Genomic DNA, 16,888 nt, shown 5'->3' with positions numbered 1-16,888 from the left:
GCTCCACCGCTGGTCATTTCCGAGGAGTACCATGGCTTTGCTCTGGACCCCTCCCCCTCCTTCCCCCCTCCCCAGGATGCCTTGGGGTGACTGGACCCTGAGGAACACTCAGGAGTGTCCACCCCATAGCCACATGATGCCACAGAGTGTGTGACAGTCTGGCTTGACCCCCGAGTGGCATGCAGTGGCACACAGTGGGTCAGCTACTGGAAAGGCCTAAGAGGACCGTCTCCCCCTCTGTCTATAGCGGGGTTTGGGTGGGGGGTGGGCAGGTCCTGGGGCCTTTCCGACAGCTGGGGACCTGCTCTCTCTCTCCAAACCACTTCTCTGCCAGTGGGGGAGACGGTCCCTGTTCCCGGTCATCTTGCCCTGTAGGCCTTCTGCTCTCAGAGGGCCTAGTGCCCCATATGATGGGCAAGGGAGCGGAGGACAACTCAGCATACTGGCAGCTCCCCTTGGCCATGGCACACGGTGCTGTCCCTCCTGGACCTGGACACAGCCAAGCTGCAGCAGCAGGCAGATGCCGACCTTCGCATCACCTGCGTCAGGACGTGGACGTGGGCGTGGGAAGGGAGGGGGCTGCTGGCCACACTGGTGGTCACACGACCGTGCGGGGCAAGGGGGGCAAGGACAGCCTATTGAGGCAGCAGGGAGGGGCCGGCCCCCCCACGGGGCTGGGCACTGGCCTGTGTCTCGGGGAGACCCTCTGCCAGGCTCCCTTGCCTGGGGCCCTCAGCCACCTTGGGACAGGAGTACAGATGAGGCTTCAGCTTCGTTTGGGGAGAAGACCTTGTCGTTTAAAACACACAACGTCCTGATGGCCTGGGCACCCTCTGCCCTAACTCCAGTGATGCTGGGAGCTATAGGAGGGGGCATGACTGCCCGCAACGAGGTTATTGTTCCCCTTGGGGAACCCTGCCCCAGGACACAGGAAGAGACAGCCAGGAAGTGCTTTGCCAGGTCACAGGGCTGCTTACGGTGCCAGAGACCGTAAGGGGAGGGGGAGATGCAGGAGGGACTGCTGCTTTGGCAGGGCCCCTCGGAGAAGCTCTTGTGCTTGCTCGGGGCCGCCAGCTGCCAGGGCTGCTCGTCTTTCTCCGGGGACAGTGATCCTGGAAGGTCCAGCCTGGGGTGCCCCCTGGAAAGGGGGCAGGAACCTGGGGGGCCTGGGGCTGGGGGGTAGGCTGCGCAGAGTCAGACTCGCACAGCTGCGGCTGCGTCTAAAACGTAAGTAGGTTTGTTTCTTTAATAGTGTGTGTGTGTTTATAGTCTTTATTAGTGGATAAATATTAGAAAATCATCTCGCAGACAGTGTGGTCAGGGGCAGGCCCGGCTTGCCTAGCCGACTGGGGGTGGGCCCTTCTGGGGGCCCCAGCCTGGTCTGCAGGGTGAGGCTGTCCCACCAAGGCTCGTACACCAGCGTGTAGCTCTCTGCTCTCTTGATGGTGAACCTATAGGAGCGGTTGGGCAGCAGGTTGTGGACGTCAAAGGTGCAGGCGGCCACGGGGATGATGCCGCACTGCATGCACTCCTGCTGTGTCCGTGGGTCCAGCAGCTTGAAGCGCAGCTCGAACTGCTCCGGGGCCGCCGGCTGGATGGTGACAAACCAGCGCAGGCTGGCCCAGTCCTGGTGGGCCACCGACCCCTTTCGGTCAAACATGACGGGCATCTTGGTGCTCAGCATAAGCCTGATGTGCGGGATCTTGGTGGTGCCAATGTCAGACACCAGACGGTGCTTGAGGTGCAGGCGCCCAGGTACCATCATGGCCAGGAAGCTGTCCATGACCGCCGACAGGTCTGCCAGCCTCTGTGCCACCAGCCCCCAGCCCGCCAGAAAGGGCCGCGGGTCAGGCGACTCCAGCAGAGCGTCCAGCTCGGCGCGGCCACGGTCTAGCTGCTCCAGCAGGTCCCCGAGCAGCAGGAGTTGGATCTTGGTCTGGGCGGTGCCCACCTTCTTCATGCGCTGGAACTTCCAGGGGTCGATGAGCTGGAACATGGTGTTGGGCAGCACCAGGGGGTTCTGGTCCCCCAGGGCCAGGTGCTTGGGGAGGATCTCGATGTAGTAGGAACACTTCTTGAGCAGTTCCATGCGGGCATGGTGGCGCTTGAGCAGGTGGGGGCTCAGGTCCGAGGTCAGGAACTCGCGCAGCGCCGTGCGGCGCTCCATGTAGGCCCTCCAAGCCTCTGGCTCCAGCAGCTGCTGATCCTCAGCCTCCTCGGCCTCCTCCTGGTCTAGGAAGGACTGGGGACTGTCCAGCTTCATCTTGTCCAGGCCCAGGCCTGTCACCTGGAAGTTCATGTCTGGAAGCAGGGGGCAGAGGGTGGGGTGTGAGCTGACACGGTCAATTGGCCTCTGCCACCCACCTGGGGGCTCACTCAGGTCAGTGTGCGTGCGTGTGTGGCGGGGAGGGGTGGCTTCAGGCCCCCTGCCCTCCATACTGGGCCCTCTGTCCTCCCCCAGGGGGAGGAGCTCGTGGGGAGAGCACATCTCTCTGGGAAAAGCCTGCCGATCTGGATAAAACTGGACACTGAGGGGCAACCACTCTATTGATTATCCATTGTGATGACACAGGGACACAGGGAAGGGCTGAGACAATGGGCCCTAGGGCTAGATGGGCCCGGGCAGGAACCCCAGCCACTGACCAGCTGTGTGGCCTGGCCAAAGCCTCAGGTCCTCGTCTGAATGGGGCGAAGGTGCTGCCTCGGGGCTGTTGAGAGGATTCAGTGCAATCCTGTGTGTGCGGCACCAGACTCCCCCCGGGGGACACCACATCCCTGCGGACCTTCCATGCCTCACTGTCACTGCAGGTCAGAGCAAAGGGTCAGGGCTCAGCCCAAGACAAGGCCAGGTGGTGGCTGGAGCCAGTGAAGGAGGCAGGGTAGCCCCGGGCCTCGCCTTCTAGTTAGTTACTGAGCCCCCACTCTATGCCTTGAAGCCCCTCAGAGTGGTGAGGTCCTGTCATCTCATCTCACAGAAGGGGGGCCTGAGGCTAAAGTGCTTCATAGCTTGCTTTCAGTTCAGGGCTGGAGGCCAGCCACCAACTCCAGGGCCTGACTCTCCTTCTGTGCTACCCTGCCTCGGCTCCCAGGTCTAGGCGGCAGTGGCCCACCTTGGGGAGGATGGGGCCGGCTGGGGCAGGCCACGGGCCACAAGGATTGGCCCTGCAAGCTGGTGCTCCTTGAAGAAGGGGCCAGCAATCCTACTGCTGTCCCAGGTCCCAGCCCCCACCCCCCCAGGACAGTGAGACAGCTCCTTGTCCCGGCCGGTGGCTTCACTTAGGAGAGCTCAGGTGGTCCCAGCAACCCAAGGGTTGGATGAATTACCAAGAAAGCTGACAGGCTGAGTGACCTGCCCAAGGCCACACTGCGAAGTGCCAGTAAGGTTGGGACCCAAGTCTGCCTGCCTCTCCAAAGGCCAGCCCTTCACCTTCCCCCGGGCAGACAAGCCAGAGCAGGCCCTGGGTACAACAGAGAGGGTATCTGGGATGAGGTGAAGCATGACCCCAGGAATCCCAGCCTAAGTCCTGCTGTGGCCCCTGGGTCTGACTATGGGTTCAGAGATGTTTCCCAGTCGCCAGCAGTCTCTCGGTTGGAAAATCGCAGAGGGGCTTGTCGTGAATTTGGCGAAAGGGCCGCCCTGTGCTCTGGCCAGGTGGCCAGGATCCCAGACCTACACCCTCCTGGGCCTTCCAGAAGCCCCCAGGTCCACCCCCTCCCCTCCCCAGCCACCAGCCCACCTCCCCGGCCCGCGCCCAGCCTCCAGGAGCGCCCACTTGCCCTGCCTCCCGGAGCGGAGAGAGCCAACCGGCTGACTGTGCGCCCAGCGCGCGCCGCCGCGTCCAGCGGGTTGCCATGGGGACCGCGGGCCTCTGTGACGCCCCGCCCGGCCCGGGGCTGGGGGCAGGGTGGGGAGGTAGCCCAGGACCCCGGGGTGCGGGGAGACCCCGCCCGGTCGGGCCCCTTCCCTTGAAGAGCTCCGGGAAGACCGCGCGGGGCGGGGCGGGGCGCTGTCTGATCCCAAGACCCGGACTCGGACTTGGACTCGAGCCACTCGTCCGGCCCCCGGCCCCGCCCTCCACCCGGGTCTCGGGAGGACAGAGTGGTCCCGAGGCTTCGCTCCCTCCCTGGGGAACCTGGTTCCTCCCCTATTTGGGAACCACCACGAGGGGCTATTCCGAAAGCCACGCCCAAAGGAGGATTGCGCAGAGAGGAGTAAACCGAAGCCTGTGGCGCCTGTGCCAGGGCCCCCTGTCCCGGGCTCCTGTCGAGGCTTGGAGGGGTGCGTACAGGAAAGAGGGCTCTGCTCGCAGTCCCAGCCTGTGCCCCCCTCCCAGGAACCTGTGGGAAGACCTGCGGGGAGCAGCAGTGACCTCATGGGTGGACTGGCAGGTGGGTGACACTTGTCACCACCCCAGGGAACAGAGCATGGATTGGAGCAGCTGCTTCTGCCGTCACTACGCCTGCCTGCGCTGCTACTCTTGACCTGCGTCCGGACCAATGGGTCTCCACGGTTCCCCGGAGCCCGTCAGCCCCTCCCTTGAACCCCATCGTAGCCACCAGCTAGGCTCAGCACCTCTGGGATGTCTCAGCAAGCCTGGGGCCTCCCCCGGGCAGCGGTCATCCTTGGGGAGGATGGAGGAGGGGGAGGGAGGCCGGATGCCCTGCCTATGGGTGTCCCTGCCCCAGGGGGAGGGCAGTGGTGGGCCCCCTCCAGGGTAGGGCATCTGTCCCTCAACCCCCCTCCAGGGTAGGGCATCTGTCCCTCAGCCCCCCTCCAGGGTAGGCATCTGTCCCTCAGCCCCCCTCCAGGGTAGGGCATCTGTCCCTCAGCCCCCCTCCAGGGTAGGCATCTGTCCCTCAGCCCCCCTCCAGGGTAGGGCATCTGTCCCTCAGCCCCCTGCCAGTCTGTTCTATGTCCAGAGCCTCCCCTGCCCCACAAGTGCACCCCTCCCCTCTGGGTGACCCCATTCTTGGGAAGAGGCTTCCCTGGCTAGGGGCCCATCAGCTCATCCTCAGGCCCAGGCCTGGGTGGGCATGGAGGCCCCAGGTCAGACCTGGGGAGGGGGCGGTGGATGCCATTTCCGCCCTCCTCTTCCTGTTTTGGGCTCCCAGCAAATGCTAGCTGTTGTTATTTGGAAAGGGAGTTGTGGAGGGTTGAGGGGGAAGCTGACACTGGAAAGGGGGAGAGGAAGAAGACACCCCCACCCTACAGCCCACCCACAGAGAGGGACAGAGAGACCCCTCCCCACCCCGAACTTCTGGGCCAGGCATGTCTTGGACCTCTGCCATCTCCTTGGCCCCATCCCCTTTTTTCTATTTAACTTTTAAAAATTAAATTCTTAATTTTGAGAGAATTGTAGATTCACACACAGTTGTAAAAAATACCACAAAGATCCCATGATTCTTGCCCTGTTCCCCCAGTGGAATCATCATCTTTCAGAACATCTGGTCATGCAAGGTCACCCAGGATAGTGAGAGTGACACCACGAGACGTGGGACTGGTCTACCCCACAGGGACCCCACATTGCCCTGTGCAGCCACCCCAGCCCCTCCTTTCCCCCAGCAACCACTACTGTCCTCTCCATCCCTGAACCCGCTGTAGAAAGGAGCCACATAGCACGCAGCCTTTGGGGTCTCCTTTGCTGGGTGTATTTCCTTCCATCGCTGAGCGGCAGCCCCTGGAATGATGGACAGTACCAGGCTGCGCTGCCCCTGAGCCTTAGGAGCCATGAGAAGGGTACCCTGGTGGTGGCAGGATCACAAGGGGGAGGGTGCACCTCCACCACAGACCCCCATAGTGTGTCCTCCAGAAAATGAACCCATGGTGTGCTGCTCTGGGCTGTCAGCCTCGGCTAAATGCCCAGGAAGCCCCCTCCTCCTCCCAGCAGAGCTGGTCTGGACCCTCACTTGGCCCCTGCAGGCTCCATGCTCTTAGAGACAGGGAAATGGAGGCAGAGAGGTCTAGCACCTTACCCGAGGTCATACAGCTGGTGAGTCTGACAGCAGGATTAGAACCCTGTCCTCTGACCCCATCCCAAGTTGGGGGGTCCTCCCCCTTACGCACGCACCTCCCCACCCCCACCAACCCCGTGGTTGGGGCCAATGGAGGAGGTGAGGCTAACAGGAGAGTGGCGGAGTCAGGGCAGGGCCGTCCTGGGCCAGGAGGGTGAGGGGAGGAAGGGAACGGTGTGTCCCGGAACCTGGAGCTTGGGGACAGGCAGCTGGGCCAGCAGGAGCGAGGCAAGTCTGAGAACTGCCAGCGACAAGTTGGACAAAAGTGGCTCTTGCTGAGCAAGGGCAACAGGCTGCTTGGAGGGGCGAGGTGGGTGAAGACAGGTGGTCTGGGGGCTTGGGGGTGAGGGGATGGAGGAGGGCTCCAGCAGAGAGGTGGCCGTGCGTGGGGTGCTCCCCGCAGAGCCCACTGCCCAGAGCAGTCGAGGAGGAGCCTCTCTCCCTCTGGGGGACGGGGCCTTCTTCAGCCCCTCTGTCCCAGTCACCTGGAGATGGCTCCCACCACCACATGTTCCTGCTGGAAAATGTCCCCGTTCTGACCTCGAGGAGGGGTGAACAGAACCTTGTTTCCGCATCTGTAGGATGCCGTGGGGGTTGGAGCCCACTGCACTCTGTCCCCTGATTCGCTCTCTGGCCTTTGCTTGGGCCGACAGGAGGCCTGGGCACCAGACATGGAGGCCAGAGGACTGAGGAGGGTCCCTCCCCGCCTGCCCTGACCACCAGGTGGAATGTGCTGAGTCCTAGCGGCTGGAATGCTGTAGCTCGGAGGGACTGGGAGTGTCCAGGAGGAATCTGTGTCCAGTGCTCAGAGCACTTGACCCCAAGCACAGTCAGCACAAGCAGGACCCTCCCACAACCTGAGAGGGCCTCCTTGTGGTCGAGAGGACCAGAGGCTCGAAGCATGGTTTCCCAGGGGAGAAGCAGCATAAGTATAAAGGATTTAAGGAAATTGGTGTGCAAAACCCAGACTTGCACGAGCACGGGAGGAGTGCGTGATGGGGTGGGGTGGGCAGATTCCCCGCGAGGCTGGTGGAGCAGAAGCTTCAGGGCCCTTCCAGGCCCTTCCCTAAGTTTGTATTTGTGGGTAGCCTACATTCTTCTCAATTACCGCCTTCCCCCAGGATGAGAGTCAGCTCCACAGAGGCTACCCCTCAGGCCCCCTGCCCCCTCCAGGCTTTGTGAGCTCCGGAGAGCTGCTCAGACTCCAGGGAGGGGCAGCTCATGGCACCACATTACAGTTTGCACATTGAACGAGCTGTGCCCCAGGAAGCCCCCAGGGTGTGTTTCAGAGAGAAGTGGTCTGCTGCAGCTCTGGGGGCAGGTAGGGGGTGCCGGGCTTCTCCTTGGTCAAACAATCATCGCACCTGTTTGTTGGCCGTGTGCAAACCCAGAACACGCACATCCAGGCGTTGATCAGTGTGGAGTTTGGAAGGAGGGTCTCACAAAAAGGGTATGGGCTCAATCATGACCACCGGGTGCTAAAGGGGCTGAGCTGGGGGGAGGCCAGCAAGGGGAGGAGCATGCAGGCTGCCTGGGGCTGGGACCCCACCCACCACAGACCCTGCCTCAGGGCCCCCAGAGTTTGCTCTCTCCATCCTGCCCAGAAACAGAGGCTGACCTGGCAGTGGGCAGAGCATGCCTCAGTGCGCAGGGGTCCTGGCCCGGTCCAGGGAGCTGAGGAAGAGGGGTGGCGCAGGCCCTCTCAGGCTCACCTGCCACCCTTCTGTGCCACGGCACCCCCATTCCCATCCCTGAGGTGGGGGTCCGGTGTCAGAGCCTCCCCCACCCCCGTGGTGGCTGTGGGAGATCTCCTGGCCTGCAGTGGCCCAGAAGCATTGGCCTGTCACCAGGGCAGCACCTATAGAGCCCTTCCAGGGCTCACCGAGCACCCCAATGTCCCACGTTACCGTGTAACACCCAGAGTGGAGGGAGCTTACCTCACTTGTCCAGAGTCCCAGGCTGCCCCCAGTCCAGCTCCGAGCCTTTGCTGCAGAGCCTCGTGGTGGGCATGTAAGGCCCTGTCCTGCATAGGATTTTTATGTTGAGGGATTTGGCCAACATTTAAAGAACAGGCAGTTCTCTTTTAAGATTTTATTTATTTGACAGAGAGAGAGAGCACAAGCAAGGGGAGGGAGCGGCAGGCAGAGGGAGAGGGAGAAGCAGGCTCGCAGGGAGCCTGCCGCGGGGCTCCTTCCAAAGACTCCAGGATCAAGACCTGAGCGGAAGGCAGACGCTTCACCGACTGAGCCCCCCAGGCACCCCGAGAACAGGTTTCCTACACAAATCCAGCTCTCTTCTGTTCCATTAATGGAACCCCATTTCTCTGAGGGCAAAGCTCAGGTCAAGGGCGGGCGCGCGGTTCACCTGCGCTGATCGCTTGCCCCACCGCGTCCCACTTGCGGCCCCACAGCCCCGCCCCGAGGCCCCGCCCCCGAAGCCCGAGGCCCCGCCCCGGAGGCGCGTCCTGGGGCCGCACCTGGCCCAGCCCCCAAAGAGCGGCTCTGAGCCGTTGGGGCGACGCTCTAGAGGTCCCACACAGGAGCCACCGTCGTGTGGCGGGGGTGGGGGGTGGGGGGGTGGGACTGGAGGGCCACCTTGAGCCCCACCCTGGTCTGAACCCCAGCCCGGGAGGCGGGAGGGGGCGGGGGCAGTTGTGCGCGCCTTGCTGGAGGCTTCTCTGGAGCGACCTGAGCCCCACACTCTGCGCCACCAGGGACGCCAGCAGTAAGGCTCAGACCCTCGCCGTCCCACCGGCCCGTCCAGTTTCTGTTGGTCGGAGTCCTCAGTCCTGCCGCTGCGGCACCTCCGCCGCGGCCCCTCCCCTGCGGGACCCTGGGTCCGGCGCCCTGACGACCGGGAGCATGGAGCCCTTCCTCAGGAAGCGGCTGACCTTCCTGTCCTTCTTCTGGGACAAGATCTGGCCGGTGGCCGCGCCGGACGACGGCGTCCCGGGGTTCCCCGACCCTGCGGCCAGCGCTGAGCCAGAGCCCCCCGCCACAGAGCCCTGCAGCCCCCCTGTGCCCATGCAGCTCTTCCAGGCACTCTACGACTTCAGGGCGCGGTGCTCAGCCGAGCTGAGCGTCAGCCGCGGGGACAGGCTCTACGCCCTCAAGGAGGAGGGTGACTACATCTTTGCCCGCAGGCTCTCCGGCCCACCCAGTACTGGGCTGGTACCCATCACCCACCTGGCCAAGGCCACCCCGGAGACGCTCTCAGACCACCCGTGAGTACCACCTTGCCCCAGGCAGTCAGGAAAAAGGGCAGGATTGAGTCCCAGGATGGCATGTCCAGGAGCCATCTTGCTTTCCTTCCTTCCCTCCATTCCTCCCTCCCTTCTATGGCCAGGACCCTTCCCGGCCTGGCCCTTCCCTCCCTTCTATGGCCAGGACCCTTCCCTCCCTTCTATGGCCAGGACCCTTCCCGGCCTGACCCTTCCCTCCCTTCTATGGCCAGGACCCTTCCCTCCCTTCTATGGCCAGGACCCTTCCCGGCCTGTGAACAAGCACACAGGGGTGGGGGACAGACGCCAGTGACTGTGTCCCCGTGCGGCTAAGAACAATGACTCCAGCAGGAGTGGTCAGGGCCAGGGGTGAGGAAGCTGGACAGCATGTATGCATGCCCCTGGCCAGGTACCCAACATGGCAGCCACTTTGGGACATGGCCCAGCAAGCCAGGCCCTCCTGAATCCCTCTCACACAGGGATTCAACTCTGGCATTGAGCGCACTCTGGGGGTCTCTCATTCCACGTTGGCTGAATGGTCACTGCTTGGAGGGCAGGGGCGAGGGTCCTGGGTGCAGTTCCAACTGAGACAGACATGGCCCCTGTCCTCCTGGGGCTCCCGAGGAGGACATAAGTGAGCAGAGAGGCCATCCAGATGCTGTGAGGGATGAGGGGGTGACCAGAGGGTAGAGGGGCTGATATGCTGAGTCCGAGAAGTGCATTCACCTGCTCCCTCACCGGTCCACCTTCACCCAGAACTCTCCCTGCTGCACTGGCCAGGTATGGGACACAAATGGCCCTGGAATTGCTCCCAAAGAAGCTTGTTTTGAGAGGGGGCGCAGGTGGGGGAAGCTCACCCATTCTCCCCAGCATGCCCAAGGCCCCTAGGGCCGGGACAGTCCACCGGCAGGGACGGGCTGGCATGGACACCTGGCTGTTGGCTCGTCAGTCTGCAGTCACGGAGGGAGCAGAGAGCGGAGGCTCTCCCACAGGGCCTGGAGAGGAGCTGACCTCTCAGCCCAGGCTTAGGGTCTGTGGGACAGGGTGGCCTCCTAGCATAGCTATGTGCTGGCTCCACCTGGGCTCTGTCTATGGTGGTGGACATCATGCAGGGGCCTCAAGCATTGGATCCAAATTCTGGTTGTGCCCCCCCCCCCCCCGCCACCCCCGTCTTTCCCCTGGATGCATTGGATCAGTCTGGATGTGATGGCCTTTGCAATTCCTGGTGTCTAGACAGATGTGGTACAGCGATGTCAACCCCCGCCCCCTGCCCCAGCACGCATGAGGTGAAGTCTGGGTGAGAAAAGACCATAACGTGGTTGGTGAACAGCTCAGCTGCCCAGACCTCCCCCCGACAATGGCTTCTTGTCTTGTGCCCAGCTGGGTTGGGCCCGAGCCCCCGACGTGTCCTCTGCAGACCACCAGTGGGTCTCAACTCCACTAGGCCATCCCGTTTCCTGGGAGCCCCTCGGCACTCCCACAGCCTCCTGGCGGATTTGCACGTGGCTTGGGAAAGCCCGAGTCCCAGGAAGGCCCCTTCTGGGGGAACTCCAGCCCCCGCCCCAGGCCCAGCCCGCTGGGAGCCGTGGGAAGGACCAGGCAGCCATTCCGATAGGGAGGGGGCCCACAGTCACTCTGCGAGTGGAAGACAGATCCCATGAGCCACTCTTTGAGGCGGCAGCGGCAGGGCTGGGAGGGTCAGAGGCGGTGGTGCTGGGAGGAGGCTGTAATGACTGTTTGCCTGGGCCCAGGATGAAAGGCCTGGCCGCACGCACAGTGTCATTAGTCCCAGACACCTGGCCGTCTGTCCCCAGGGCCAAACTGGCTGGGCAGGGGGAGGACCCTCAACCTTGACAGTGAGGCTCCTCTCATCTTATCTCAGCCACTGCCCCACCCCAGGGCGAGGCTCCCCAGAACATCCTCGGCCCTCGGCCCTCGGCTCCGGCGGAGGGCTGGGAGGAGGACACTTGAGCTTCTCCGCTCACCCACAGCCCTGCTGTCCTGGGAGGGGGCTCTCCCAGCTGGTGGGCGTCAGAAGGCAGCGCCCGGCGGCAGGAGGCCCTCGGCAGATGGAGCCTGGCAGCCCCGTGGGGTTGTACCTCCTGCTCCTGAATCAGTGTGTCGAGAACTGAGTTCCTCAGCTTTCCCGAAGCCTGCTGCCCAGCCACGTCTGGTCTTGGGGACCCATGTCCCCGTGTCCTTGACCCTTCTCTGCCCTGCGTGCTGATCCTACCTCCTGGTGCTGCTGGGGCGTCTGTCTCTGTCTGCCGTCGCCCCAGGCTTCCTGTCTCCAGCCCTTTCCTCTTGGCCGCCCCTCAGCCCAGCCCCAGGGTTGGCTCTGGCCACGTTGGTGCTAGCTCCCTTCCTGTAGCTCTCCGTGGGGTGCGTGGGCCTCTGTGCCAGGCGCAGGCCTGTCTCTGTCTCCCTCCTGCCAGGCCCTGGCCTCACCCCAGGCTCCAGCAGCACCCACCTGCCCAGGCACCGCCCATCCACCCAGTGCCCCCTTTTCAGGGCACTCCCTCCTTGTGTCAACTCACTTTGAGTCATACTTTGGGTCCTCTAGGATAACTGCTGGTCCTGCACCCCCAGGTAGGGGTCAGAGCAAAACCCCCGGCCCCCAGGACCCCATGTTTCCCCTCATTAGAGTGGACGAGGGCCATGCTCACAGGGCTATCCCCCGAGTGACTGAGGCTCTCCCTTAGGCAGCAGGCCTCCTGCCCCTGGGTCCCCAGAATCTCCAGGAAGCAGGAGGCTCCAGGGTAGGAAGCTGACTCAGGTGTGGGGTTCCCCTCCCTGGGCCTTGGGAAGCAGACACAGGCGATGGGGTGGGACCAGGGGCTTTTCCGCTTTCCTTCCAAAAATGTGGAGCCAGGGAGGTGCATGTGGTGTGACTCAGGTGGACTGCAGCCCAGATGGGGTGTCAGGTGGGGGTCCTGCCCTGCTCCATGCTCAGGTGTGTGGGCTCCTGGAATCTGGGCATTCTACTCAGACTGAGGAGTGGGCACCTGGGAGCCCCTGCTGTCTGAATGCTCAGAGAGGGAGCATCTCTGTATGTGTAGAGGGCCAGGGGCTCAGGCTGGCCTGCACTAGGCAGGGCCCCCAGAGGCAGACATGTGATGCTTTGAGCCTGCTCCAGCCTTCCCAGACCCCCTACCTAGCCTGGCTCAGCTACATCCTCCAGGGCCTTCCTGGCCAAGCTTCTGTTGGCCTCACCTGTCCACTTCTCGGGGCAAGTGGGCCATGCCTGGCCAGGTGGAGCTGGTGGTCCTCCACGCACAGCTGCAGCCTGGGGGCTGCTCATCAGGGCCCCCTGGCTCCTTGTAGACCGCCCCCCCCAAGTAGGGGCTCAGCAGTCTTGAGTTTGGCAGGTTAACCCCTGGCCGGGGCTGGGTGGTTCTGTGAGCAGGGCTAATGGGGACTCTCTGGCTGGGGTGTGTGGACAGTCTCACCTGACTCAGGTCACTGCTAGTGGCAGTGTGCGCTCATGTCGGCCCAAATCGTCCTCCTGTCCCCTCCCTGATGATCCAGAGGCGGGGGCACTGAGGGCTCGGGGCAGGTGCAGACCCGGGGCCGGGACCCCTGCCCTGGGCTCTGGGGGCCCCTTGTCCCTGAGAGACGGTGGGAGTCTGGCTCGGGCCTGTTGCCTGAACGGCATGGGCGTCAGGGCCTCTGAGCAGCATGGGAGCAGGGGTCCCTCGGGCCTGGGCCTGGTGGTGACCGCCGCGCCCGCCCTTGGCAGCTGGTACTTCAGCGGCATCAGCCGCGCCGGGGCCCAGCAGCTGCTCCTGTCCCCAGCCAATGCACCGGGCGCCTTCCTCATTCGGCCCAGTGAGAGCAGCCACGGGGACTACTCGCTATCCGGTACCGGACGGCCGCTCGCGCCTCTGTCCCCGCACTGGCCTTGGGGTGGGGGCTCCCCAGGCTTTGCTGGCCCCACGTCAGGCCTGGTCACCTCACTCGTCTGCTCGCCTGCTGGTCCGTCCACCTGCAGGCTCACTACCCGCCCCCCACCGCTCGTTCCCTCGCCTGCCCATCACCCGCCACGGCTCGCCCCTCACTCACCCTCCCTTCCTTGGTCCACTCACTCTCGGACTCACCCACGTGCCAGGGGTCCACCGAGTGCCCGCCCTGGGCCCTCTCACTGCCCCTCTGGCTTGTAGCTGCCCACACCCCCTCCTTTCCCCTGAGACCCAGGGAAGGTTGTAGAGCTTCTCTGCTTCCCTGGCCCGGGTGCTGGGAGGGTCTGGGGCAGGCTGCAGCAAGACACGGCTCTCACCCGTGCCCACCCCCAGTCCGGGTGCAGGCCAGAGTTCGCCACTACCGCATCTCCACGGCAGCCGACGGTCTCTACCTGCAGAAGGGCCGGCTCTTCCCCAGCCTGGAGGAGCTCCTTGCCTACTACAAGGCCAACTGGAAGCTGATCCGGAACCCACTGCTGCAGCCCTGTGTGCCCCAGGTGGGCCAGTCCCCGGCCGTGCCTCCCGCCCAGCTGCCCAGCACATGTCCAGGGCTGTGAGCAAGGCAGCAGCCCAGGCCGGGCTCCCAGCATGGCTGGGGGGTCCGGAAAGGCCTGGGGGCCCTGGGGGCCCCGGCTACACCTCCACACTCTGGCCATGGCCCTGCCTGGGGTTGGGTTTGCTCTCACGGGCGGGGCATCTCTTTCTCTGGGGACTTCTGGGGCTGGGGGTGCGGTGAGACCTGTAAGGTCCCCCCAGTCCCAGACCCAGCTCTGCAGAGGGGCCATGAGGGCTGGGCGCAAGCTTGGGGAGGCGTCTGGGGAGGGGTCGCACCTGCTGCAGGCAGAAGCTGGAGGAGGGGACGCTCGCCTGGGCCGTGGGCACAAGCGGTCCTGCCAGAGGCAGCAATCCAGTTCCTCCGGTTGCTAATGACAGCCTGGCTGGAGCCGTGATGACTATTTGTGGGTGGGTGTCCACCTCCAGCAAAGGTGCCTCTTAGGCCCAGAAGCGAGTGGGGCCAGGCTTCTGGAGGTCTGCACCCAGCTCCCCTGGCCTCGGCCCTGCCGAGGGGCTGCAGGCCTGGTGCTCCCGGAGACACTGCCCCCCCCTTCCAGAAAGCAGCAAGCAGAGGTACGGAGTGCCCCCCGCCCCCTCAGAAGCTCCCCCAGCAGGACGAGTGGGAGCGGCCTCGCTCCGAGTTTGCCCTGCGGAGGAAACTGGGTGAAGGCTACTTCGGGGAGGTGTGGGAAGGCCTGTGGCTTGGCTCCACACCAGTGGCAGTCAAGATCATTAAGTCAGGTGGGTGAGGCCTGCTGGCCCCTGCCCGCCCTGCCCTCTGACCCCTGGAGCCCTGGGGCAGCGCCAGGGTGGTGTGGGCAGGTCCTGGAGCCGTGCCCTCTCCTGCAGCCTACATGAAGCTCGCAGACCTCAGCAAGGAGATCCAGACACTCAAGAGCCTGAAGCATGAGCGTCTCATCCGGCTGCACGCTGTGTGCTCCGAGGGCCAGCCCGTGTACATCGTCACAGAGCTCATGCGCAAGGGCAACCTGCAGGCCTTCCTGGGGAGTGAGTGGCTGCCCCCCCCACCAGCTGGTAGCTGTCCGGGTGACCCAGGCTTCCATGCACAGCCGTGACCTCCTGGCCCACTTCTCGGCACGGGCCTTTGATGTTGCACCAGGCTTGACCGTCTGAGGCCCAGAGGGTTGCTGTGGGCTCTGGCCAACAGTGGGTTCGGGCCCCGGGCCTGGACCAGTCCTGTGCCTTGTGGCGGGGGGCAGTCAGAGCCTCACGGTTCCAGGCTGAGCCGAGTGCAGTGGGGTTGGGCGCATCCGTGTCGCCAGCCCCTGTGCACCCAGCCCTGTGCACCTCCCCTGGCTCTGGTCTCTCCTGGGGGCTTAGGCCGGGTTGCCCAGGAGCAGCCTCCCTGAGTGGTCACTGCACAGCACGGTGCCCCCTGCAGCCTGGGCCACCCTGTCTTTGGGGCAGGGACACTGAGGCATGGAGGGAAGTGACGGTGTAGACCCCGCCCCCCTGAGTGTCCGCCTTGCCCCACAGGCCCCGAGGGGCGGGCCCTGGGCCTGCCTCTCCTGCTGAGCTTTGCCTGCCAGGTGGCTGAGGGCATGAGCTACCTGGAGGACCGGCGCATCGTGCACCGCGACCTCGCGGCCAGGAATGTGCTCGTGGGCGATGACCTGGCATGCAAGGTGGCTGACTTTGGCCTGGCCCGGCTGCTCAAGGTCAGTTCGGGGCTGGGACCCCTGACCCCGCCGTGGCTGGGAGGGGAGGATGCCACTTTGTCCACTCACCACTGGTCTCCCCTCACCCAGGATGACATCTACTCCCCAAGCAGTGGCTCCAAGATCCCTGTCAAGTGGACGGCGCCCGAGGCAGCCAACTACCGCATCTACTCTCAGAAGTCGGACGTCTGGTCCTTCGGAGTTCTGCTCTATGAGGTCTTCACCTATGGCCAGTGTCCCTATGAAGGTGGGCTGCAAGGGAGCCTGAGGGAGGAGGCAAGGCCTCCACCAGGCCTGTGTGGTCTGAGGGAGGAGGCACACCCTGCCTGGGGGTCCCCGACCCTAGAAGGGGTGCCACGCCTCCAGGACTCCTGCTGGGCAGGGTCTGGCCAGGAGCTGGGGGGAGGTGTCTACCGTGACCCCCACGCAGAAGCGAGGCAGCCCTGCCCAGCCCCTCTCATTGCCCCTCTGCAGGACTGAGCAACCACGAGACCCTGCAGCAGGTCACGCGAGGGTACCGGCTGCCATGCCCAGCCTCCTGCCCGGCGGAGGTCTACACGCTCATGTTGGAGTGCTGGAAGGGCAGCCCCGAGGAGCGGCCGGCCTTCGCGACGCTGCAGAAGAAGCTGAGTGCGGCCCATAGGCGCCTCACCCCTGCCCACACGTGACCTGGGGCGTTCGACACAGGGGCTGGGGCTACTCTTCCTTGCCTGGCGTGTCCCCCCAGGATGATGCTGGCTGTCGACCCATGGAGGGGCGCCGGTGGCCTGGAACAGCCTCTGGTTGTGGGCCTCGCACCCTGACACACGTGCTGACCAGCACACACGTGTGTGCGGAAGACAGACACACACAGACGCCCACTCAGGAGGTGCTGATGTCCCTGGCCAGGGAAGATCTCGGCATAGCAGTCAGGGTGGGACCTGTATGGGTTTTGGCCTCAGGGATTTGCTGGACAGAGAAGCCCTGAGCCTGGTCCACGGCCCCCTGCCCGCACCTGCGGCCCTGGGCAGCCCCGACTCCTCCCAGGTCCCAGAGGCAGAGACAGGGCTCCCTAGTTTTCTGCAAAGTCCCCCGTGGCCAATGCTGGGAAGGCAGACCCCGGGCACGGGGCCGATGCAGCATGGGCTGGGCACACCGGCTGCCTGTGTACAGACCCGTATGCTGAATAAATACGCGGTGACTGGTTCAGACACATGCACAGACATGCGTCGCACATGGGCCTTGGCCCCCAGACCCAGATCCGGAGCTGGAGCTGATGGAGTGGCCCATCAGCTGGCTCACTGAAGCAGAGCTGGCCCCTGTGGCCCGGACCCCCGCCCCAGGGGACCCTGTTCCTACAGGAAGCATGACCTCTGCAGGCTGCAGGGGTGAACAGCCCACTCCGTGTCCCTGGGGCAGCGACTGAAGTGAGGGACGGAAGGGCTGGGTGGGGCCATGGGCAGGTCAGGCTGCGTGGCCGTTCC

At 64.2% G+C, this 16,888-nt stretch overlaps 2 protein-coding genes across 2 annotated transcripts; one reads left to right on the top strand and one right to left on the bottom strand.

The window, feature by feature from the left end:
* Window positions 1-1,297: 1,297 nt before the first annotated feature.
* FNDC11 (fibronectin type III domain containing 11) lies at window positions 1,298-2,299 on the bottom strand. Its single transcript, XM_028091204.2, has one exon. The coding sequence runs from the start codon at window positions 2,297-2,299 to the stop codon at window positions 1,298-1,300; it is 1,002 nt and encodes a 333-aa protein (XP_027947005.1).
* Window positions 2,300-8,873: 6,574 nt separating this feature from the next.
* SRMS (src-related kinase lacking C-terminal regulatory tyrosine and N-terminal myristylation sites) lies at window positions 8,874-16,507 on the top strand. The gene is made up of 7 exons (XM_088026842.1): window positions 8,874-9,235; window positions 12,972-13,093; window positions 13,525-13,688; window positions 14,304-14,487; window positions 14,596-14,754; window positions 15,244-15,672; window positions 15,900-16,507. The coding sequence occupies exons 1-7, from the start codon at window positions 8,874-8,876 to the stop codon at window positions 16,091-16,093; spliced, it is 1,614 nt and encodes a 537-aa protein (XP_087882968.1). The 3' UTR covers window positions 16,094-16,507.
* The last annotated feature ends 381 nt before the right edge of the window (window positions 16,508-16,888 follow it).

This window comes from Eumetopias jubatus, unplaced genomic scaffold (genome assembly GCF_037043125.1).
Source record: "Eumetopias jubatus isolate StellerSeaLion01/CBP00866 unplaced genomic scaffold, mEumJub1_p1.0 scaffold_9, whole genome shotgun sequence".
Lineage (NCBI taxonomy): Eukaryota > Metazoa > Chordata > Mammalia > Carnivora > Otariidae > Eumetopias > Eumetopias jubatus.
Note: the sequence above shows the minus strand (reverse complement) of the source record. Positions and strands in the feature narration are given on the sequence as shown.

Excerpts from the sequence above, each read along its gene's own strand:
- FNDC11 (XM_028091204.2), bottom strand. The coding sequence starts at position 2,299 with ATGAACTTCCAGGTGACAGGCCTGGGCCTGGACAAGATGAAGCTGGAC.
- SRMS (XM_088026842.1), top strand. The coding sequence starts at position 8,874 with ATGGAGCCCTTCCTCAGGAAGCGGCTGACCTTCCTGTCCTTCTTCTGG. Across the intron at positions 9,236-12,971 it reads GAGACGCTCTCAGACCACCC|CTGGTACTTCAGCGGCATCA; the intron begins GTGAGTACCACC and ends CGCCCTTGGCAG. Across the intron at positions 14,488-14,595 it reads AGTCAAGATCATTAAGTCAG|CCTACATGAAGCTCGCAGAC; the intron begins GTGGGTGAGGCC and ends CCTCTCCTGCAG.